The 23,571-nt window shown below is 43.3% G+C and overlaps 1 protein-coding gene across 2 annotated transcripts in view; it reads left to right on the plus strand.

The window, feature by feature from the left end:
- Positions 1–450: 450 nt before the first annotated feature.
- The window catches only part of SELP (selectin P), a 37,909-nt gene continuing 14,788 nt past the window's right edge, over positions 451–23,571 (plus strand). For both annotated transcript variants that reach the window (XM_079981274.1, XM_079981275.1), the window contains exons 1-10: positions 451–606; positions 4,880–4,952; positions 5,664–6,047; positions 7,899–8,006; positions 16,095–16,283; positions 17,540–17,719; positions 18,844–19,029; positions 21,240–21,425; positions 21,930–22,115; positions 23,313–23,498. In XM_079981274.1, coding sequence (XP_079837400.1) covers positions 559–606; positions 4,880–4,952; positions 5,664–6,047; positions 7,899–8,006; positions 16,095–16,283; positions 17,540–17,719; positions 18,844–19,029; positions 21,240–21,425; positions 21,930–22,115; positions 23,313–23,498 — 1,726 coding nt within the window. In that variant the 5' untranslated portion in view covers positions 451–558. The remainder of the gene's footprint in view (positions 607–4,879; positions 4,953–5,663; positions 6,048–7,898; positions 8,007–16,094; positions 16,284–17,539; positions 17,720–18,843; positions 19,030–21,239; positions 21,426–21,929; positions 22,116–23,312; positions 23,499–23,571) is intronic.

The following is a 23,571-nucleotide window of genomic DNA, read 5'->3' on the forward strand; positions in this document are numbered from 1 at the left end:
TTGTAAAAACGGTCACAACAAAGCACCTCTGGGAGGCCATGCCTACAGCCACAGGAAGCAGCAGCAATGATGGAGGAAGTAGCCAAAGTGTGAGTGGATGGGTGGGCAAGTGGCAGTGGGGTGGTGGTAGAGGCATGGTTGTGTAGCAGCACCTATTTTTCTTGGGGGCACCTATTTCAACACATATATTTCACCTCAAATCTGATTTTGGATGGTGCCCACTCTACTAGCAAGTACATTTGCTTTTTTTTGGGGGGGGGGGGATTCCATCTTGCCACCTGAAATAGATACCCCTTACTACTTCCAGTTTCTTGCTGCTTCTGCTGTGGCGCTACTATTTTTGTTGCCGTATCCCAGCATCCAAGAAGGGCACTGCTGCATGCCCAAACCAACAGCTGACAAGGAGTTAACGCATGTGGTTGTGACAGGACAGCACAGTGAAAGCAGGCAATAGGAAAAGGATGCAATCAGCTTCAGTCTGCTTTAGAGGAAGTGTTCGCCTGGCACAAGAAGGCTGCGGGGAGGAAGGAGGTGTTTAATACTCATGCCTATCCACATATGAAGCAGCACAGAAAGGAGAAATCAGAAGGGTCAGCATTAAACGTGGTAGGTGCAGTTTCTTCATGGATATGGGGCAAATCCATAGAATTGAGGAATAAGGGACAGTTGAGTATGCTCTGAGCTTCCTCTGTAGATTACCTCTATCTTTGGTGTAGTAATTGCTTTAAAAGTTGGCCAGCTTATTTATGCCTAATTTGGGTGTCATGGATTTTAATAGGACAGCCTGATTTTTACTGGATTAAGTGCCTATAGTATACAGTTTGTGGAAATGACATGCCAGAACCAATTCTGATTTAAGTTAAACAAGGAAAAACCTATTGAGATTTTATTAGCAACAATTAAAATTACATGCAAATGGCTAATGTTTTAGTATGCAGTTGCAGCTGAAGCCATCATCTAAAAATCTTTCATTATAATTTGTATGAATAAAAGAAATTATGTACGGTATATTACTTCATATAGTAAAGGTAATGGGACCCTTGACCATTAGGTCCAGTCATGGCTGACTCTGGGGTTGTGGTGCTCATCTCACTTTATTGGCTGAGGGAGCCGGCGTACAGCTTCCTGGTCATGTGGCCAGCATGACTAAGCTGCTTCTGGCGAACCAGAGCAGTGCACGGAAACGCCGTTTACCTTCCAGCTGGAGTGGTACCTATTTATCTACTTGCAATTTGACGTGCTTTCGAACTGCTAGGTTGGCAGGAGCAGGGACCGAGCAACGGGAGCTCACCCCGTCGCGGGGATTTGAACTGCCAACCTTCTGATCGGCAAGCCCTAGGCTCTGTGGTTTAGCCCACAGCGTCCCTATTCACTTCATATTCATATATATAATAAATATTTCTTGGGTATGAGCTGATGGGAAAGTCCCCTTCATAAGTCCCACTGAAACACATAGAATCCATGCTCATACATTTCCCATTGAATTGGACAGTAACCAAGTTGTATATAGCAGCCCTGCTTCAGATAGAACATTAATTAATTAATTAATTAGTTAATTAGTTGCTTTATCTTGCCCAGGGCAACCCAAAGTGACTTACAACCAAGCCAGCAGTTCCAAATCCACACACACAGGCAACCCGAAAGGCCAGGTGAGGTCACAGTCCAAAAAGGCAGGTTCCAGGAACAGTCTAAAGGCAACACAAGAGACAAGATGCAATAATGGTCTGAGATCAAACCCAAGGCAATCAAAGCACCAACTAACCAACACAGCAGTTGGCTGGTACAAGAAAAGGAACTGAAGGCTTTTAGCCATGTGCCCCAGAGCCTCACCCTGACCACAGCTGCAGGCCATCTGGGCTGCCTGAGCTTGGTCTACTTGTGTGGAGTAGCACAGGGAACCTTGGTCTTCAAGCAGGCACTCTGGCATCTGGCATCTGACTGCTTCTGTGCCTTTACGAGTGAATGTTCTCTTGGGCTTGGGGGAAGCTCAATCCTGGCCTCGGTATCTGAGCCAGAGCCTGCTGTGTCTTGGGGAAGAGGCTGAACCACCCTGAAGGGTCTGGTGTGTCCCCCTGTCCCCCTGTAATGTTGGCCTTGGGGTGCACCAGGCCCTCCTCTGAAGGGGACTCCTCCAGCGGGGTCATGACACATGGCTTAGGAAGGTGGCGGCGGCAGCAGACATACGCTTAGAATTAAGAAGCAGGGCAACTCAAAGTGCACCTTAGCACTGGAGACTTTTTGCAGTACAAGAACTGATATGGGGGAAAAATTTGTTCCAGGGTTCCTCCAAACTTTATTTATTTCAGCAGCCTGATTTTCGGGTGTATATGTGAGCGAAAGCTGTTATTGCTACTGTTAAACAACTGGAAAGCATAAATCCTTGGAGGTGGTTTTCTGAATATCCCCCAGAGACCTACCAGTAGATGCTGAGCAACTTCCACCCACCCCAGTATAGACTGCAGCCCCATCTGCACTCAGCAGTTAAACCTGTGCCATACCACTTTAAACAGTCATACTTTTCCTCAAGAAAATGTGGGAATTATAGTTTGTTGAGGGTGCTGAGAGTTGTTAGGCTATCACTATTTCCCTCACAGAGCTACAGTTCTCAGAGTAAAGGTAAAGGGACCCCTGGTCATTAGGTCCAGTCGTGACCGACTCTGGGGTTGCGGCACTCATGTCGCTTTATTGGCCGAGGGAGGTACCTATTTATCTGCTTGCACTTTGATGTGCTTTCGAACTGCTAGGTTGGCAAGAGCAGGGACCGAGCAACGGGAGCTCACCCCGTCGTTGCGGGGATTCGAACCGCCGACCTTCTGATCAGCAAGTCCTAGGCTCTGTGGTTTAACCCACAGCGCTACCCGTGTCCCAGTTCTCAGAGTAGTTTAACAAAAAATCCCTCTTCCCAAGTGTGGAGTCAGGACTGTTTAAAGTGGTATAAGACTGTTTTAAATGTGTTGTGCAGATGGGACCTGCATCCATTAAAAATATATGCAGTCTTATTATTTATAAATGGCTAGTCTTATAGTCTGCTGTAGATGTTTCAACCTCTTCCTAAATTTCTGGAGAGAAAATTTGTGTTGCTGGGAAGAAAGATACAGCATGAGGTTTTCTGGGGGCCTGGCTGAGTGAAGTTTTAGAACATCAGAACCTAAAACGAGTCTCCAGGATCAAGCCAGGGCCCCATCCAGCCCAGCATTGCTGTTGTGCTGCAAGACATCCCTCCTGCCCTGAGGACTGCCTAAATTCCAATAATGAAAGGAATGACAACTAGTGTTTGGGTAAAATCAGGTCACAACTTTGTTGACTACAGATGTAAGAGGTTTGAGAGAAGGATTTGCATTTGGGGTCAAGCAGAAGTGAAGGAGTCCTTGGTCTTCCTCAAGGAGTAGCTCCCCAATGGATTGTACATGGAGAGAGCTGTGGCCCCTCGTCCCCGCCTGGGCGTCCAGACAGAGGCTGGATCTAGACACCTCAAAGAAGCGTTTCGGCTTAAAGCGTTGTAAATTTAACCAGGGAAAACAGATAGAGAAAAACGGAACTCCACATCAACATCTGGTGGCACAATGTTATATCACATATGCAGCGCATATAAATTGCTTTTTCTTTACCAGTCTAGCTGAGTCCAGAAGCATCTTTCCTGAACCTCCATTTTCAGAGGGGCAGGCAGGGGCTACAACCTCCCCTCTGTCCTCTGTCCAAGACTACGCCTACCCACTGCCTATACCACCAAAGTTGTGATGGTTGCTGTGAGGGTGGCAAAAACCAGAAGGGAGGAGCCAGTTTGCCAGCTGGGAAAATTCCAACCTGGCCCCAAATACAGCAACTGACAATGCTATAGGAAGGTCCAGCAGAACAACATGTAACAACAATACAGGGAGCGAGGGAAACAAGTTTTTAAAATACCTGGTTCTATTGCTGTGAGGGATAACCGAAGATCACCTCTGTCCTTATGTTAAGGCGATTCCGCTTTAGACTGAGTAAATAATCAACACGACTGAAACCTGATTGTACCAAATACAAAGTAGGAAATACCATGAAATACAATTTTACTTTATCCCAAAGCTGTGGAAATTTTTTAGATACAGTGGTACCTCAGGTTACATACGCTTCAGGTACATACGCTTCAGGTTACAGACTCCACTAACCCAGAAATAGTACCTCAGGTTAAGAACTTTGCTTCAGGATGAGAACAGAAATTGTGCTCCGGCAGCGCGGCGGTAGCAGGAGGCCCCATTAGCTAAAGTGGTGCTTCAGGTTAAGAACAGTTTCAGGTTAAGAACTTTGCTTCAGAACGAATTAAGTACTTAACCCAGGGTACCACTGTATTGTACTCTTTATGCAAAAATGGTGTTTTTCTTGACAGAAAGTTACTTTGGCTGCTATGTTGCTCTGTAGCTCTATGATCGCTCCTTGCAAAGAAACATCAGTGCCAGTAGCATTCACAGCACTTGTTTCTGGTCATCAGGCACAGGGGCAACATTGAGAGAGAAACACATAAAAGTAAAAAAAATTATGTAATTGTATGTTGTATAAATTATAAAAAATTTAAATAAAACATGTTCTATTTACATATGGAACATTTAAATAGCCCCTGTTGACGGGGGGGGGGGGGGGGGGCAGGAAGGGGCCGGAGTTGGAAAAAGGTTGAGGAGAACTGCCTTAATCCTTTGCACCAGCAAAGCCCTCCTGAGCCACAGTAGCACCTCGCAGACTTTCAAAAGCATCTGCACAGCACAGTTGCTAATTGTGTGGATGTTGCTACATATAGTTTGACCCTTGAAAGGCAATTTTGGCTGGATTGTATAAGGAGGCTTATGAATTTGCATTTAAAATTGTATGCACGTTGTCACTTTAACAGCAAATCTGTATCCTCAAACAGGGTGTAACCAGCAGAAGATTGTGGTCTACAGGAACAGATGACCACATGCTGCTGTTTACTATCATTAGTTGTGGTAAGTATTTATGAAATTTACTGGAAAAAAATGTCATTTTTGCTATTACTTTGACCTTGCCAAGGAAGGATATGAAGCAACGCTGGGGATGGGAAGAGTTGTGCAAGCAGAAATATGTTTGAGGCTGCTTGGGTTCTGCTGTTCTCACCATTCCAAATGGAAACTAGAATGCTTCATTGGCAATCCCATTAAAACAGATGCCCTGTAAGACCATGCCAAGAAGAATCTCCTGGTATAGTCACAATAGGAAAATATTGCAGGTGGCACAAAACCGTAAAAAGTTCCAATCTAGCCCATGTAAACCCTTTTGAAGAAAATACTTATTGACTAATGTAATTTTGCTAAGTTCTTTGTCCAAAGCAGTTCTTAATGGGGTTTCCAGGAGAAAAGATTAACAATTCCCTCCACCAGTAGAAGGTCCTTGTTACACTCCAAATATGTCTCTCCTACTAGGCTAGCTGCTCCCTCCTTCAATTGCACCTCTTTAATTTCTGTTTGATTTTCAACTGTTAGGATCAGTTCAAAAGTGCCACCTCTTCCTTTTGAGCATGGAGTCTGTTCTGCAGAATGCCTTGTCCTCTGTGGCTGCTAATTTTAAATTATCTAGTGCTTCTAATAAGAACAGGCCAGCTGTATTCATCATCATTTGTGTGCTCAGGATGCTTGTCTGCAATTGCAGCCTTTTTCTAATGCTCCTTGTTGCTCTGGCAGGGATATTTTCTTCTGTGGGTGCCTGGACTTACCACTATGGGCAGATGCCCCCGAGCAACTGGGACATGGCAAGAAGATATTGCCAGGAGCACTATACTGACCTGGTAGCAATCCAAAACAAAGAAGAAATTGCCTATCTCAATGCTACCGTTCCATACTACCGCACGTACTACTGGATTGGGATCCGGAAGATTAAGAATGTTTGGACCTGGGTTGGAACGGGCAAGATCCTGACAAAGGAAGCAGAAAACTGGGCTTCTCGGGAACCCAACAACAGACGGCGTGGAGAAGACTGTGTTGAGATATACATTAAAAGGCCTGTGGAATCTGGAAAATGGAATGATGAACGTTGTACTAACAAAAAACGGCCACTGTGCTACCGAGGTAATGAAAGTACCCCGTATTGTGTCATAGCTGTGGAATACCAACAGCTAGGAATGGAAGGAATGATCAGTTTTGGTTCTCTTAGGACTCAGCTAGATTGGTAAAGAAAAAGCAATTTATATGCACTGTGGAGTCCTGTTTTTCCCTTCCAGATTTCCCTGTTTAAATTTACAACATGTTTAACTGAAACACTTATTTGATGTGTCTAGATCCAGCCTTAGTTTCTTATTTTTCCAATCTAATATTCAGTTCACATTTTGCAGCAATTTGTGAATTTTATTCTTGAAGACTCCTCATGAAAATTCACCAGCATTTCAGTGAGAATTTCTCATAATACTGTAAACACATTTTTATATGCAGTTTTTATATGCAGTTTTAACATATGTACACATTATATTTCCTGATATAATGTGTTTCTGTATGTTTGTTTCACTCATCTCTTCACTTGTATGCATGCTTTCCCCTAATATATGTTTTTTTGTCAGCATTGTTTCGTTGCAGAATGGCACTATAATGGCCAGGCCACCTTGCCGCCTCTTTTGCTTGCCCTTTTTCTGTACTGCACTGTAAACGGCAGCCTGATATCTGGAAATTAAGCAAGCACAGCTTATTCTGAGTCCGCATATGGAGATATTCTTTCCTGTGCAGCATAAGGTGCAGGACCCTGATATATTTGCAGCACATCTTGGAACCATAGAAATGTAGGGCTGGAAGGGTCACCAAGGGCCATCTAGTCCAACCCTCTGCACTGTAGGAACCACAGCTAAAGAATCCCTGATGGATGGCTAGCCAACCTCTCTTGGGAAACCTCCAATTAAAGGTTTCACCACCTTCTGAGAGAGTCTGTTCCACCGCTGAACAGATTTTACCCTCTGCAAGTTATTCTTAATGTTTAGCTGGAATCTCCTTTAGGAACAAAGCTGAATTTGGATATGAAAATCTGTGACCCGATTTCTGGCATGACTTTTGGTAATGCTTTGGAGGTGTGGATCAATCTATCATTTTCTTTTTCTTTTTCAGATATTGCTAAGTGAAAATGGATAGACATGAACCCTGTATTGACAGAAACAGTCATCTATAAGTGTGACAGTTTGCTCAAAAGCAAGCTGGTGTATTTGACGAGAGATTGGAGCATATCCACACCATAAATTTAAAGTATATTCAATGCAGTTTTAAAGCATATGGCTTCCCCTCAAGGAATCCTAGGAACAGTAGCTTGTTGAGGGTGTTGGGATTTGTAGCTTTGTGAGGGGGGAACTACAGTTCCCAGGATTCTTTGGGGAAAGTTGCATGATTTAAAAGTGTGGTGTGGAACAGCTTGTAGACTTTGATTTTGTCCAGACTTGGAGCTCTTTAGTAGAACATGAAGCAGAATCAGCCCTGAGTACTGAACTCCGCAGAATGGGCCCACAGCTCCCTTCTGTTAAAAGTAGCTTGATGCTTGTATCTTTGAAGAGCTGGTCAGAGGAGGATTTTTTTCATTTTTACTTGAATAAAATATGGGGGGCAGGTAAGCCCCGCCCTACATAACTGATCACAAGATGCAGAGTGCACACACCATTTGAATGGCAGTGGCTATCAAATATTTTATTGGGGGTCCGAAAGGGAACTCAACCCCTATGAGTTGACTCCTATGTTTGTAGGGAATGGTTGCAACTGGACTAAACACAGGAGAAACTGGCCTCCATTTTCTCATATTGACATTACAGAATGAAATAGGCTGCTAACTAGTGTAGCCCTCCTCTCTTCTCCAAAGAGATCCTGGCAACTGCAGTTCTGTGTTCCCTTGGGAGTAGAGCTCTCAGTTTCAAGAGATGGCGCAACTCTAATCCACTTCTCTCTTCTGTGCAGCTTCCTGCCAGCCTTCCTCCTGCAGTCAGCATGGGGAGTGTGTGGAGACCATTGGGAATTATACCTGCCAATGTTATCCTGGCTTCTATGGGCCGGAGTGTGAATATGGTGAGTCTTCTAACAACCCAAGGACCAGAACCATGGCTGGGGGATGGATACTTGTTACATGCTGACAAAACATATAAGAATAATTAGCGCTGGAGTTAAATGTTCTGACAGACCCTCCAAGTGCCCCTATTTTCCAGGGATGTCCCTGATTTAGAGAAGCCGCCCTAGTTTCTGATTTGATCCTGGAATGTCCCACTTTTCCTTAGGATGTCCCTATTTTGATTGGAAAAATGTTGGAGGGTATGGAGTTATCTGACCCCTGAACCATTAACAGGAAAAATTAGGTATGTAAGAGACCAAGTGTTCATCAAGGATTGGGGAAAGTACGTGGATTATCTGGAATGTATTAGTGAGGGACAAACAACGTTAAAGGGACTCAGAGACGCACTGTGAAAGACTATGAGTTATTGTTTAAAGCAAATAGGAGACAGAGATAGACACAATGACAATATAAGCAGAGAAACGCGTGACTCTGATTATTGCTTCGAATGATTTATGGACAAGCTGAAGGAAGTCTTGAAAGGGATGGCTATGTAATAATGTCAATGGGAAAATTATAAGTTTGTGTATTTTTTATTTACCTTTTTTCTGTAATTCTTCTTTTTCTCTAGTTTCTGTATTCTGACTTTTTTATACATGTGTTAGTTTTTATTTTCTTTTATGGAATCAATTAATAAAAAGAATGATGATATCTGACCCCTGAACCATCTGAAGGCAATCCTGTATAGGGAAGTTTTTTGAATGTTTTATTACGTTTTTATATATGTTGGAAGCTGCCCGGAGTGGCTGGGGCAACCGAGTAAGATGTGTGGGGTATAAATAGTAAAGTTATCATTATGGAATGGGATGTCCCTATTTACATTGGAAAAATGTTGGAGGGTATTGTAGCACCCTGCTTGTGGTTAACGCTTAGCTGGAATGAAATATTCAACGCAGCAATAGAGAAATTAAAATAATAATTTATTTGTCAGACAAATAAATGAGAGGCACAGTGGTATATGGTTACCAAGCTCTGGCCTGGCCTCCTGCCATTCTGGCCAGCACTTATATTTCCTTAATCCAGCCCCCTTGCTCCTCCTGTGGCTGCCTCTGTCCAATCAGCCTGGTTGAAATTCCTATTGGCTGTTTGCTAGAACCAATCACAAAAGATACACCCATTTCCTCATGCCCTTTTATGGGAAACAAAAAGCTATATATTCTTCTATCTATAAATGACAAATAAGTAGTAATATGTCTTACATGTGTCTCAACAAGGAACCTTAATTACCAGCTCACCTTGCCCTATTGCCCTCCAAAACAGATGGTTAATCTTAAATTTTTATCTTAAACAGATGTCAAGGATCATCATTGAAAGATCTCCTTCCTTTGGAGGTCTCTAAACAAAAGCTTGACAAATGCTCTAATGATGTTTCCTGCTTGGCAAGGGGGGGCTGGGCTGGTGGCTGATGGCCCCTGTGATCTCTTCCAACTATATGCATAAGGATTTAACATTTCTTAGCTTCTAATTCCTTTGCATAATTACATTTAAGCCAATATATTTAATACATAACATAAATAACCTTTTAAAAGGAAAAGAAATCTTAAAAGGATCTCAGTTTAAGAAAGAAACAACTTTAGAAAAAGACTTCCCAAAATACTCTCTTCCTTTCTGCCAGCTAGATGCTTTTCCATTGCTCTTGACCTTTGAACCTTAGGAAAATATGGCTCAAGTTTAATGGGAGGCACATGGTTTTATTTTACTATTTACCCACTCTTAATTATGTTTTTCTCTGCTTTTTTATCTTCTGTAATATGTAGGGTCAGTGTAACCTTGGCTGTCAGCCTGTAATTCCCTTTTTGACTTTGAGAATTGTTTTCTGCTATAAATCAGGGGGCCCCCTTGTCTAGGAGGAAAAACATCTTGCCAAGGTTCTTAGGCAGCTGGTCTTCTGCCTGGCATGAAACATTTGAAGATCTTTAAGCTCATTTTAAGATACAGGCCCTGATCAAGCCTCAATAAAAATGCAGGCTTATGATTAGATGCCTCATTATGGTTCTGAGTGCTTCCCGTACGCTTTCCATGTAAGGAAGGCCAGTGTGATCCCCATTTGGGGGGGGGGGGCTTCCTTCAGGGCCTTCTAGTGAATTAATGGCTAAGCTGAATTTTGAACCTGGGACCATCTGATTTTCCACTCAGTCTCTTGATCACCACAAAATACAAAATTTACATTTATTTCTCTTGTGTATCTTTTAAGAGGTTTTCCCGTGAATAAATTTTGTTGAGCAAGAGAAACTGCTCCTCTTCAAGGCTGAGGGGGGCTTCTTTCCAGTTCTTGGCTTTTGTTGAGGTTTGAACTGGCGCTACCTTCTTTACTTGAATGACATTCAGAGGGCTCTGTCCATTCACAGTATGAAGTTTATGCGACGAAACCAGTAGCATCTTTTGCAAAGCCTCCTATTTTGTCAGCTTTCTTCCTGTGCAGATTATTGTTCTATGCTACTAACTTATATTGTGTGTGTGTGGTTTTTTTAAAAAGAAGCTTAAGTGTTTTGGCTTTCCCCCCAGAATCCTGAGAATTGTACTTTGCGGCTGCTGACATCTCCACCCACCCTGCCCTTCATGAAACTACAGTAGCCAGAATTCTCTGGAAAGAGGAAATCATTTTTAAAACTAGTTTACATTTGTAGTGTAGCTCTGCACCAAAAGGAAGCACACCGGAATGTGATAACAAAGATTGCTCTGTGAGAAATATTTAGCCTTGACTGACATGCATCACAAATAACATTACTGCCCAGCTCAATATAATTTTCCTTTGAAACATCCATGTTGGAAGCCATGCCAGGGCTTTTAAGTCTAGCAACAAAATGTACAAATTCTCCTCAGCCACTCTTGGCCCTGGTTTGGGGGAATCAAAAGGGCAAGTTTGGCCTATTTCCACAAGGAGAAAACTCACCTCTGAATTGTACTTTATATTGTGAATAGGGGCTCACATGGCTGGTGGCTCTTCCACACAAAATATATAGAACTAGATATTGGATTCTAGTTGAGTCTTCTCCCTGATGTGCCAGTTTTCTATAATAGTGAGGGTGTTTAAAAATATATATCAGCCATGCAAGTCTTAACCCGTAGTTTGAAGTGGTATTTCTCAAAGATGCAGGTTTACTGTCTCAGTGAAAAGTTGTCAGAATTCAGGGCCGGTCAGAGGTATGTGCCTATCTCTCCAGGCACCGGCTGAATTCTTTCGACCTCCCTCCGGCGACTCCCGGTAGGAAAAACACACGAGGTCCGTTCCGGCGATTTTCCTCAGGCTGTGAGGAAAACACACCAAACTGCTTCTCCTCCTCCCTGCTCTCCAGCATATCCCCAGGGAGGGGAATCAGACACAGACAGAAATGTATCTACATGTTTTATTCCTGTCTTCAGCAGTCATATAGAGAAAACATGTCTGCTCTGTTCAACAAACAGAGAGAAACTCCAAACTCCACCCATGTACATCCTGTACAGGTCATATGACACACACTGAGCTAACATCCGGTGCTCAGTACAGAATGGACTGCCCCTTTGTTTCCATGGCAACAGTCACATAGATCCTGTTTGGCTTTCCAGCCACAAGCAGCAGACTTGGCTGCTATAGCCTTTGCTTGCTGCTGCATTGCTGCTTTAGAATAACATACTCCCCCTAAAGTATCAATGCGTGCTGCGAGCAAAGCGTCATCCAGAGAAGAAAACAAACAGTTGTTATATGTATAACACTCCCCTGTTGTTTCAGTTCCACCCTTGGAACTACACGCCACTGGTTTTACCAATGTACCTCTCTGGTTGTGTGACTTCCAAGGAATGAGTGCTTCTGCATTACCTTGGTTAGCAACTCTCTGTTGTGCCTTTGTCTCTGACTCAGACACAGCTTCAATTTGACCTTGGTCGTTTACAACAGCAACACATGCAATAGCTTGGTTGGCAAACTCTTTTGAATACCTCTTGGGCGGTACACCCTTCGTTGCTCTCTCAGACCTACGTAAGAGGTGCTGCTCTCCCTTGCTTTCTGGTTCAGCCTCTGAACTCTCTGGAGAACCAGTACTAAGCTTAATCAGTGGTTCACCCTCCTCTTCTGAGGGTCTAGTCATTGTGTGAGATTTCTTCTCAATGACTGTGACAACTGAGCTGTCTGAGCTATCGCTGTCATCATCAGTACTACTGAATTTAATAAGATCAAACTCATCATCATCATCATCAGAATCATCATCATCTCCTGTGGGAAATGTGTGAACAATCACTCGCTCCTGTTCAGGAGCACTCTCTAGAAACTTTGTGAGAATCACCTTCCCAGATTCAGACAAAATTACTCTGTAGAGACCCTTTTCATAACCCACAAAAATGCCTCTGGCATTCTTTACTCCACCTGGAGCTTCTGTCCTCACATGAGACCCAAAAACCTTGAAATGGGCAACAGAAGGTTTTCTGTGGAACAGTTTCTCAAAAGGAGAACTTCCCAACTCTTTTGAAACCTTTCTCAACCACGTGTAACAATACGACATTAGTGACTCAGCCCAGTACTCATGTGGCAGATGTGAACTAAGCAATTGCGCTTCCATTCCCTTTTGCAATTCTTTGTTCACTCTAACACAGACACATCTGTTCCAAGCTTCTTCGGAAGCTGCAATTTTGTGTCTTATCCCTTTCTTCTTCAGGAACCTCTGGAAATCCTGCAAAAGAAAAATTGGCTTCTCATCTGTGCAAAGACAATCTATGTCAGCATCATGCATATTTTTAACCTTGTCACAAAACTCTTTAAACCTTTCTAAGGCTTCTTTCGGTCTCTCCAAAAGATAAATCCAGACAAAACCTGTAAAAGAATCAACACAGATTAGGTAATGCTTTGCATTGCCTCTAGAAGGTGCTAAAGGACCAATCACATCAGCATACACCCGCTGAAATGCCTTGTCAACCCTCGAGGTGACCTGCTTGGCGTTCTTCTTGGCTACACCTGCAAAAGAAATCATGTTAGAATCACAAGAATTACATTCCATGTAATCACTTTGATCAAAAGTCAACAAATACAGTCCATCTTTCTCTTTGGCAGAAAGATACAACTCTCCATCTTTGTAGATCTCGCAGTGTTGATCATCATAGGACAGTTTTAGTCCCTTCTTGGCAATCTGCGAAACGCTGAGCAGATTGTACTTCAACTCTGGAACCAAATAAACATCGTTTATAGTCAAGTTCAGACTTTTAAGATACACAGTCCCAATTCCGGTGGCTTCCAGCTCTTGACCGTTGGCTTGTTGTACAACGAAGCTTTGCTTCTTAAACGACGAAAACAAATCCCTACGATGGGTCATGTGAACCGTCGCTCCCGTGTCTAAAATGAAGAAATTCCCCACTTGTGGTGTGGCTTTTAGGGACATCAAAGCCTTTGCAGGCTTCGCCTGTGACTTGGCATGACTTCTGCCTGACGCCTCAGACTTCGTGGAGCTTCCCTTGGCTCCTTTGTTCTGACGTGGCTTCCTGCAGTACCGCTGAAGATGCCCAGTCTGTCGACAATTGAAACATCGGACAACGTTCAAAGCTACAGCGTCTCCTCCAGTAGCTTCAGCAGTGGGGGTGTCTGAACTCCGTTCTTGTCTCCCCCTGTCCTTCACTTCCAGGGCGGCAAGTCTGTCAGGTTCGTTCAGAACCACGGCAAAGACCCTGTCCGACGTTAGATCTTGCGCTGGGAGAGACCCCAGCTGACTGGCAACAGTTTTGTAAGTCCGATTCAGGCTGTTGATCACCATGAAGCAAAACACTTCCTCATCCAGATGGAAATTGCGTTCCACCATCTGCTGACGCAGAAATTTCATTTCCGTCAGGTGCGCTTGAACATCTCCATCAGGCGCAAGCCTCAGGTTAGTCAGCTTTTCAAAATACAGCAACGCTGAAGAACCTGCATCTCTCTGATGTGTCCTTCTCAGCGTGTCCCAAACATCTTTCGCGTGCTGTAAATCTTGTATATGAACAAGCTGAGAGTCTGACACGCACAGAATTATAGCAGTTCTGGCCTTCACATCCTGTGACTCCCAAACAGGCGTTGGTGCTGCAGGGATGGGGTTCTCAATCACCCCAAACAGTCTCTGATTCTGCAGCAAGGCCTTCATCTTAATAGACCAAGATGCATAATTGTCACTGGTCAAAAGGGTTGGAGAAGGCAGAACTCCCTTCTTGACATCCATTTTGAGTCCTTGCATTGACTCTCAAACACAAGCCTCTAAAATCCAATAGCTGGCTTGTTTACACTCTGTGCACCTGGCAGCTATAACACTGGCTGTTTGGAAAGTCCCCTTTCACAGTTCCTGTGTAAGGCATAGCCTGCCTTCCAGCCCTTATCTTGAAACTGGCCTGCGTTGCTAAGCAACCACATTCCTTTCCTTGGACAGGAAAAACCACAGGAATGTTTGGAATGCAGACTCTTCTCTCTCGGAGCTGTTTTTCCCAAACGTTGCTCCCATGAAGCAGAGAATTAATCCATCTGCATTCACACTTCTAAGCCCGAAAATCTCATACCTGGGCTCCGTAGCTTGGCTTTCAGCTTCTTCTGGTCAGCTTCTGGCTGCAGAGAATCAGCTTCCATCTCAGGCTTCCATGGAGAGGGATGAATACAGTCTCCTTGATGCAGACTCCCATGGATCGTAGCAACCATCCTCTGCTACCAATGTCAGAATTCAGGGCCGGTCAGAGGTATGTGCCTATCTCTCCAGGCACCGGCTGAATTCTTTCGACCTCCCTCCGGCGACTCCCGGTAGGAAAAACACACGAGGTCCGTTCCGGCGATTTTCCTCAGGCTGTGAGGAAAACACACCAAACTGCTTCTCCTCCTCCCTGCTCTCCAGCATATCCCCAGGGAGGGGAATCAGACACAGACAGAAATGTATCTACATGTTTTATTCCTGTCTTCAGCAGTCATATAGAGAAAACATGTCTGCTCTGTTCAACAAACAGAGAGAAACTCCAAACTCCACCCATGTACATCCTGTACAGGTCATATGACACACACTGAGCTAACATCCGGTGCTCAGTACAGAATGGACTGCCCCTTTGTTTCCATGGCAACAGTCACATAGATCCTGTTTGGCTTTCCAGCCACAAGCAGCAGACTTGGCTGCTATAGCCTTTGCTTGCTGCTGCATTGCTGTGTGAATAAGCCTGTCTAACCACCATGCCTTTAAAGCACATTTGAAGCACACTCCCCACCCTCCAAAAAATATAATTCTTGTTAATACTTTCTGGAATGGTAACTCAGTGTAACTACACTGCCTAGAATTCTTCAAGGGAAAGGATGTACTTTGAATGTATTTTAAAGGTATTGTGTGTATGCAGCCTGAGAGCTAAACCAGAGGAATCAAGGAATCCAAATGGGAGCAGGAATAATCTAGAGTGGAGAAGCCTTAGGAAGGGGAGACGGTGCTTTAACTCTTCTCCCATCTACCCTTTCCTACCTACTGCTCTGGCAGAAATGCAAAGTGCATATTTGAAATTAAAAGGAGACTTAGAAATGGATGGGTGAAAATGCTGACCTAAATACTCAGGAGCCAACTCCCCAGGTCACTGGAGCCATTCTTTTCCTTATCCGCTTTCCCAGGGTAAGCACCATTGAACTGAATACAGGTTGCTTCTTAGTTGATGTGCGTAGGATTTCTCATGCTCACGCTTGCAAATGTGTCTTGTAATATTTCCAGTGAAATATATCTGTCTTTTAAATATACGGTATTTTATTTGAGTTTGAGGGGTGTGGTTTGAGGGGAAAGGGGTCAACCCCCCCCCATACACTGTTGTTCATGTCCCCCAAAAAACTTGTCTGGTCCTGCACCTAAGGCAGAATAAGGCCACCATGATAAATTCCAGATGGTTGAGTTAGTCACTCATTTTTACCCCCACTAAGTGGTACTTTAACTCTGGTTTCTGTGCTGGCTCCAAAGAAACACAAGATCTGAAAAGATTGGTATTATAAGTGAGTGAGCAAGGGTTCGGGTAACAAATGTTTCAGCTCCACAATCTCTTTCAAAAGAGAGGTTAGAAACACATTTGCTGATGGTAATGTTGGCATAACCTGGTATTTCAATGTCTCCATTTAGTTGTGAAATGCAAGGACTTGGATGCTGGACTTAGACCACTGCACATGAACTGCAGTCATCCTCTGGGGAACTTCAGTTATAACTCCAGCTGTGACTTCAGTTGTGATGAAGGGTTTGAAATGAATGGCCTGGCCACTTTGCAGTGCTTGCCGTCTGGGAGCTGGTCAGCAGAGATACCGCAGTGTGTAGGTATGTGCTATTATGGTGGGTGCCAGGTGTTAACGCAAGTGTGGCAGATGCCAAGAAACTGGCAAGAGGTCCACTGAGCCAAGCACTGTTGTAATAATTCCACACACATACACACTTTGCCCAGAAAACAAACAAACAAAAATGCAGTTTTCCTTTTTGCATGGATCAAAACTGAAAAGCAGTAAGCATAAACAGGATTGTAGAAAAACTCGCCATTTATTATAAATGTATAATTTATTATAATAAGTAATGCAGCAATATTGCTACAAATATATATGCTCCAGAGTCACATTTTAGCATTCACAAATACAATTGAAGCCCACTTTGGGTTACATTAATAAATATCTCATGCCCACATTAAGACGTAAGACAATGAGTGTGCTTTCTGTATGCATTTGGCTGAAGTTGGGTGGGGGGAGTGAGAGAAAGGTTAACATTAAAACAATAAATATGAATGGGGGTTAATGGCTAACATAATCACCTCAACTGTGAATAAATGAGACAGAAGTTAATGTGAATGTACATTTCAGCAGACAGTTAAGATTAAATATTGGTGATGGCAGCAGCTGACTAAACTGTACAGGAACAAATATTTTTAAAAATCTGTTTTTTAATTGGAAAATGAATAAAAATTATTTACAAAAAAATAAAAATAAATTCTACCTGCCCCCTAAAATAAAAGAAGCAGTATTGGAGGAATCTTCAGAAAGTCACTGCAAGCAAGGGCCACTTCACAGAAGAAAGTGGATAAGCAGATTACAGGCCAGTGCTCAGTCTGCTTGTAGTGCATTTCACCACCATCCCTAGTTGCAGGAGATATTCCTAGTGGAATTGTTTTTGTTGTTGTTACTCCCTCCTTTTTCCCTGACAAAACTCAAGGCAGCTGACGGATAAACAGGTGCATGCAGTAGGGTGTACTTGTTTCATGTGTGCAAGCCGTGTGGCGTGCACATGACACATCAACAACATGTGCTGTGCTGACATCGCCCAGCCCCCTAATTTGCACTTGCAGATAAAACGAGCAATAAGCAAGTAGTCCATCTTCAGTCAAAGGCCTTCATAACCAGAGTCTTGATCTTCTAGTTTTCAATGTTTGATATGTTATTGTGTTTTTAATATTCTGTTGGGAGTTGCCCAGAGTGCCTGGGGAAACCCAACCAAATGGGTGGCATTAATAATAATAATAATAATAATAATAATAATAGCCAATTCCCATCATGCATAGCACACACTTGCCTTCCTTCTCTGTTCCTTAGCTGTCCAGTGCTGGCCATTAAGAATCCCTGTTCATGGAGACCTCACCTGCTCTCACAGGAAATTCCAGTACCAGACTAACTGCAACTTTAGCTGTGCAGAGGGCTTTCTGCTAAGTGGAGTGGATTCCACTAGATGTGAAGCATCTGGAGAATGGAGTTCCCTGGAGCCAATATGTCAAGGTCCAGTTTCCTTCTAAATCCCATTCCGATATTATTGTATCTGAACTCTGTAGTACTTAGAGGGTGTATGATGAATATATTTGGAGATCCAGCTGTTGGCTATCAAATGCCAAGACCAGAAGTATATGTTGACCTGGAAAACTAATTTAGATGCATGGAATAAACATTTTGTACATCACTTTCATAAACCTGGGGATTCCAAATTACTGTTGGTGGTCACATTGCATTTAGGGTTGTTAACCCCCCCCCCCCTTTTTCTTTTTGCTAATCCTGCCCTGTGCCGTTTGCAGCAGCCTGACTTGAAAGCAGGAATGTTTTCTGGTATAGAGATAATGCAAAGTTTCAATTCCTTGTTTTCTGCGCATCAGGCTGCTGTTTTAAGGCACAGAACAAGTAAAAAGTGAGAGCCTTAACTTATCTGATTCTAAAGATCAATCTATATACTGTATCTATATCTTCAAAAACAAAGGGATTATGTGGTAGGATTTGGCAGAGGCTGGCTGAGCTACCCTAATGGCAAGAGGCAGGGCAAAGTGGAGTGTCCTGCCTGGTATGGGATCAGCTGTTGTGCTATAGTGAGTTTTCAACTGCCAACATTTGCTTACTTATTTGGGAGTATTTTTACCCTGCCTATTAACCCGAGATGGCCACCTGCTTAAGATGAGATTCCTGCAATGCAGGCGGTTGGACTAGATGACCCTTGGGGGGGGGGGCCTTCCAATTCTACCATTCTGCGATTCTAAGAACATAAATGTATTTGTTTCTAATTGTTTTAGCTGATTTGTGGCTAATTCTAGACTCTCTCTGCACCTGTGAAGGCTACGAATCAGTGGGAGAATAGCAATCTGATTTAATGTTACTGTTGGAGATTGGCAGAGGGTCCCCCAGTCAAATGGGGAATGGGTCCGCTTAAGTCAGTCATCCATCTGTGTCTAGCAAGAGCTGGGAGGAGGGGTGCCTGTAGTGTTGGTGAGGAGGTAGGCTGGCATCATGCAAAATGTAGCAGGTGAGGCTCATGGTTTATAAACTCCATATACTAAATAAATCTAGTGCAAGCAGACCCCTTGCATCATGGTTTTGAAGATTTCTATTTCATTCTAGTTTACCCCTTTTTCTTTCTTTAGTTAAGCAATGTCCAGAAATTGAGTTACCCACAAGAGGAACCATGGACTGTGTAAATCCAGTGGGCGACTTCGCTTACAACTCCACCTGTGATTTTGGTTGTGAAGTTGGCTTTCAGCTCCGAGGCCCCAGGACGTTGCACTGCAGTGCATCTGGCCAGTGGACATCCTCTGTACCTGTTTGTCACGGTATGGCATCCATATAGATTTTTGTGGGCCTCTAGAGGAATTTAGTGTCTCAGTTTGCTGTTACTGGTCTGCTGCAGCTACAGTTGCAGTGTTGAATAGTCCAGTGTTTCCCAACCTTGGGCCTCCAGATGTTTTTGGCCTACAACTCCCATCATCCCTAGCTAGCAAGACCAGTGGTCAGGGATGATGGGAATTGTAGTTCAAAAACAGCTGGAGGCCCAAGGTTGGGAAACACTGGAATAGTCCACTTAACCCTGCTGTGTAGTCATTGGAGGACTGGGCAGGACCCAAGGCCAAGAACTTAGTCAGTGAGCCCAGAGAGATACTATGTTTTACAGTATGTTGCTGTCCAGAATTTGTCAATACACAATCATACACAATACACAATATGATAGTGTTCCAAGGGCTTGATAACTGAGGGCATCTACAGACTGTTGTGGGGTTTTTTGTGGGATTCATTCACATGTCAGCAAGTTCAGTTTGCACAATTATTAATTTTTTGTTTTTCTTAATTCTCATTTTAAAGCTATTTAACATGGTTTCATTGAGCTACCTGTTTGTTTACAATAGAGCATATGGCATGCAGCAATTCTTGACATTAAAAAATAAAATAATAATAACCATCAGATAATGTTTTGACTATATCAACAAAGTTGATATAGTCAAGTATATATGCCAAAATTATTAGAGATATGAAGTGATGTATAGTAATGTATGTTGCCTGATTAGTGACCATAAATAAAAGGTATTTTGTATCAATAACTATTAGAATTTCTGAAGTTAAAAAGGAGAAAAGTAGAGAACGAAAGGGGGAAAGAGGGAAAGAAAGAATTACAATATGTATGTCTTGCATACCAGACTGTGCTGTAAATTGGGTAATATTCTACCTTGTTACTGGGTAATAATAAATAAATAAATAAATAAATAAATAAATTATTTATTTATTTATTTATTTATTTATTTATTTATTTATTTATTTATTTATTTATTAATTATACCCTGCCTATCTGGCTGGGTTTCCCCAGTCACTCTGGGCGGCATTCAATAAAACACTAAAATACAATAACCTATTAAACATTAAAAGCTTCCCTAAACAGGGGGATATTCTATGCCTTGTAATTTGTATAATCAAGAAAGTCACTCAGGTTGCCCAAAGGAAAATGCACTGGAAAGTGTGCAATAACACTTGCCTTGACACACTCGGCTCCTCCAGACATCTTTTTTCATGGTGCATTCATGACTATTTGTGCTCATGATGCTATCAATGCAGTCACACACATTCCGTCTTTCAATACGGTTTGCATCTGCAAAAGTTATGGGGCAGTTGCACTGCTTCATTTCCAATTAGTGCATATCCTGTAACTTCCTGCTGAAGCCCCATAACTTTTTGTACCACAAATGTTCTGGTTTTTGCTCCACTTTTATTGTCCCATAGCCCCTCCTGTCAACAATAATGTGACAGCATCAGGAAAGCATTACAGAACACATGGAAGCAGAGTAAACCCACCACTAATGTGCTACTTGTGTCTCAAGAACATGTTCTAGAACACATCTGCAATATAAGACCAGGCTGGAGGGGCCCACCACCATCTAACCTCCTTGCAAACAAATCATGATGAATGCTCAATAAACAGGTCATCTGGCAATGTCCCGAGAATCAGGCTAGACCTGATGATGGTAGTCCCTAACTGGTTCCTGCCAAATGTACATAAAACCCATGTGGGGTGCTTGAATGGAAGCAGCTGAACCCTTTCTTATTTTCACTTCCACACTTGCTATGGACTTGATGCCAGATCCACTTTTAATACAGAAGTGTTGCACTATTGCATGAATCTTAGAATCATAGAATTGTAGAACTGGAAGGAACTCTGATGGTGTTTGATGTTTTATCGTGTTTTTAACATTCTGTTGGGAGCCGCCCAGAGTGACTGGGGAAACCCAGCCAGATGGGTGGGGTAGAAATAATAAATTCCTGCAATGCAGGAATATGCAGCTGTCCCAGACGGGGATTGAACCTGCAACCTGGGCAGTATCAGCACTGTGCTCTAACCAGCTGAGCTATGTAGTTTCACCCTGAGACTGAACACGGACGTTGTATGCTTTCACCTCTGCTAAACTGTGTGAAGGACATGAGAAGCAATTGCACCCTTGAACCAGTTGCAACTCTTAACTATTGCCTCTCGCCTGATTCGCACATCTGCTTTCTGTAGCGGTCCAGTGCCAGCTGCTGCAGCCTCCTGCTTATGGTAACAGCACCTGCTTCGATTTCCATGGGAAATTTCAGTACCAGTCTCTCTGCACCTTCCACTGCGCTGAAGGCTTCCAGTTACTTGGAGAAAAGGTGACGGAGTGCACAGCATCTGGAGAATGGACAGCGGCAGTCCCAGCGTGCCAAGGTGAGGCTGCTGGAAGAACCACCATTCTTAAGCTTCCAGAAATCCACTTCTTTGGGTATGAGGTGGTGGAATAGGGATAAAATGACATCTTTCCTGACTTCTTCCAGAAGCCATAGTTCCTAGAGAAACGCATCACCTGAATATACTAACTTTTAATTCGCAGTTTTCTTAACGATTGATGCGTTCCACACCTTGGCCTCCTGGCCACCAACACATTTGCAGTATACAAGACATTTACACATACCTGAATAAACACCAATATGTGCAAGGGGTAGAGGTTGGGTCAAAGGAATAATACTCTGCAACAGCCTTCCCCCCCCCCTTCTCCCTCCTGGCCCCCCCGCCCTTTGCCCACTTGTATCTCTTCTTCTTCTGTATCCCATTGTTGTTGTTGTTTCCCTGTATTTTTGTTGGAAGCTGCCCAGACTGGCTGGGGCAACCCAGTCAAATGGGAAGGGTATAAGAAATTATGATTATTACCATCATCACCATTGTCATCTTCAGCCATGCAGTGCCACAGTCTGGAGACCCCCAGGCAAGGGAGGGTGACCTGCTTTCATCCAAATGGAGAGTTTGCATTCCAGTCTACCTGTGAGTTTGCCTGCGAGGCTGGATTTACCTTGGCTGGAAGAAATTCAACCCGCTGCTTAGCAACTGGGAACTGGACTGCTCCGTTGCCAACATGTCAGGGTAACTAAGGTCTTTTCACTGCCTGTTTTTGTGATGAAACTCTGATCTGTCTGGTCAGGGTCTTTCAAGGCTGAGCACCTCCAGCCTGGCTACCTTATAGTAACCTGGGTTGCTTCCAGATGGCCCTTTCTTATAGCATTTTCCTCAGACTTCATATGGGAGCATGCATATCACAACAGCATCATTGTTTTGAAATTATCTTCCTTTCCTCAATTTCTCCCCTTCTAATTTCTTAGTGATAGGAAAGATATATAGAAGAGCAGTGCAAAGAGCCCTTCGGTGCGGCTGTGTTTCTGCTGCTTTGCACTTTGGCCACTGGGACTTGGGGGACTGTGGTTTTTGACACAGGAAGTGTCATGTGCCACAAATTTGGCTTTTGCTGCCTGTATTGTAATACTGGTTTTCATGGGTTGGGGAAGGTTTTCATGAGAAGAAAATGTGGGTCCTATAGCATGGGAAATCAGGCACTTCTTCAAATGCTGCTTTCTCATGCTTGGGGGGGGGGCATCACATTGCCTAAACATAATGTTAAGTGCATGCAATGCCTTTTTTCTTGAGCATGAGAAAGCAGAATTTGAGGAAGTCCTGATGAGAAGAGACAAAACACAAGGCTGTTTTTCAAAATGGCAAAAGTAAGGTGTTTCTTGGCTTCTGATGGAAAACATATTTTTTTAAATGTGCCTGTGGTTTTCAATTGCCACCTTGCAGTGGTAAGCGACAAGGGGGATTGATGGATCAATCTCTACATTGGTCAATGAGACTTTTGCATTTTTTAAATTTCACACTTGTGGCGGGATTGGTTTATTTTTTTAAAAAAAACAAAACCAAAATAAGGAACACATGCAGATATATGAACCACCTGCATGTATCCACATGTTTCTGTGAGAGGAATGAGTTAAATACTCATTCCCGACACATCCTATCATGATCCATCCACTGGTGCAGATGAGAAATGGTGGGGTCAAGCCAAATAGTTAAATGTAAAAAGAATGGTGGTGTAGAGGTTTGTTGAGCAGCACCTAACTTATATGCATGGGAGAACTTATATCTGGAAGCACCCCTGAAATAACTGCCTTCATTTCCCCCCAGAAGAAGAGGTCTCATTTCATGCCTGGACTTGCCTCTTTCTGTGGCTGGGAGAATCTGGGCTGAATAGTGCCTCCTTTCACCAACATTGAGCACTCTCTTTCATTCTAGCTGTTGAGTGCCCCAAACTGGACATCCCCAAGAATGGAGAATTTGACTGCTCTCATCCACATGGAGACTTTGCATATAGCTCCAGCTGCACTTTCTCCTGCAATACGGGGTTTGTGCAAGTTGGAGCAGAGCAACTTCAGTGCACAGCTCTGGGAATGTGGACGGAGAAACCACCCTTATGTGAAGGTCAGTGCTGAGTATACTCTTGGGAATCAGCTGGGAAATGGATGGTAGCTGAGTATATAAAATTGAGATGTTG

Source organism: Podarcis cretensis, assembly GCF_951804945.1.
Source record: "Podarcis cretensis genome assembly, chromosome: 6".
NCBI lineage: Eukaryota > Metazoa > Chordata > Lepidosauria > Squamata > Lacertidae > Podarcis > Podarcis cretensis.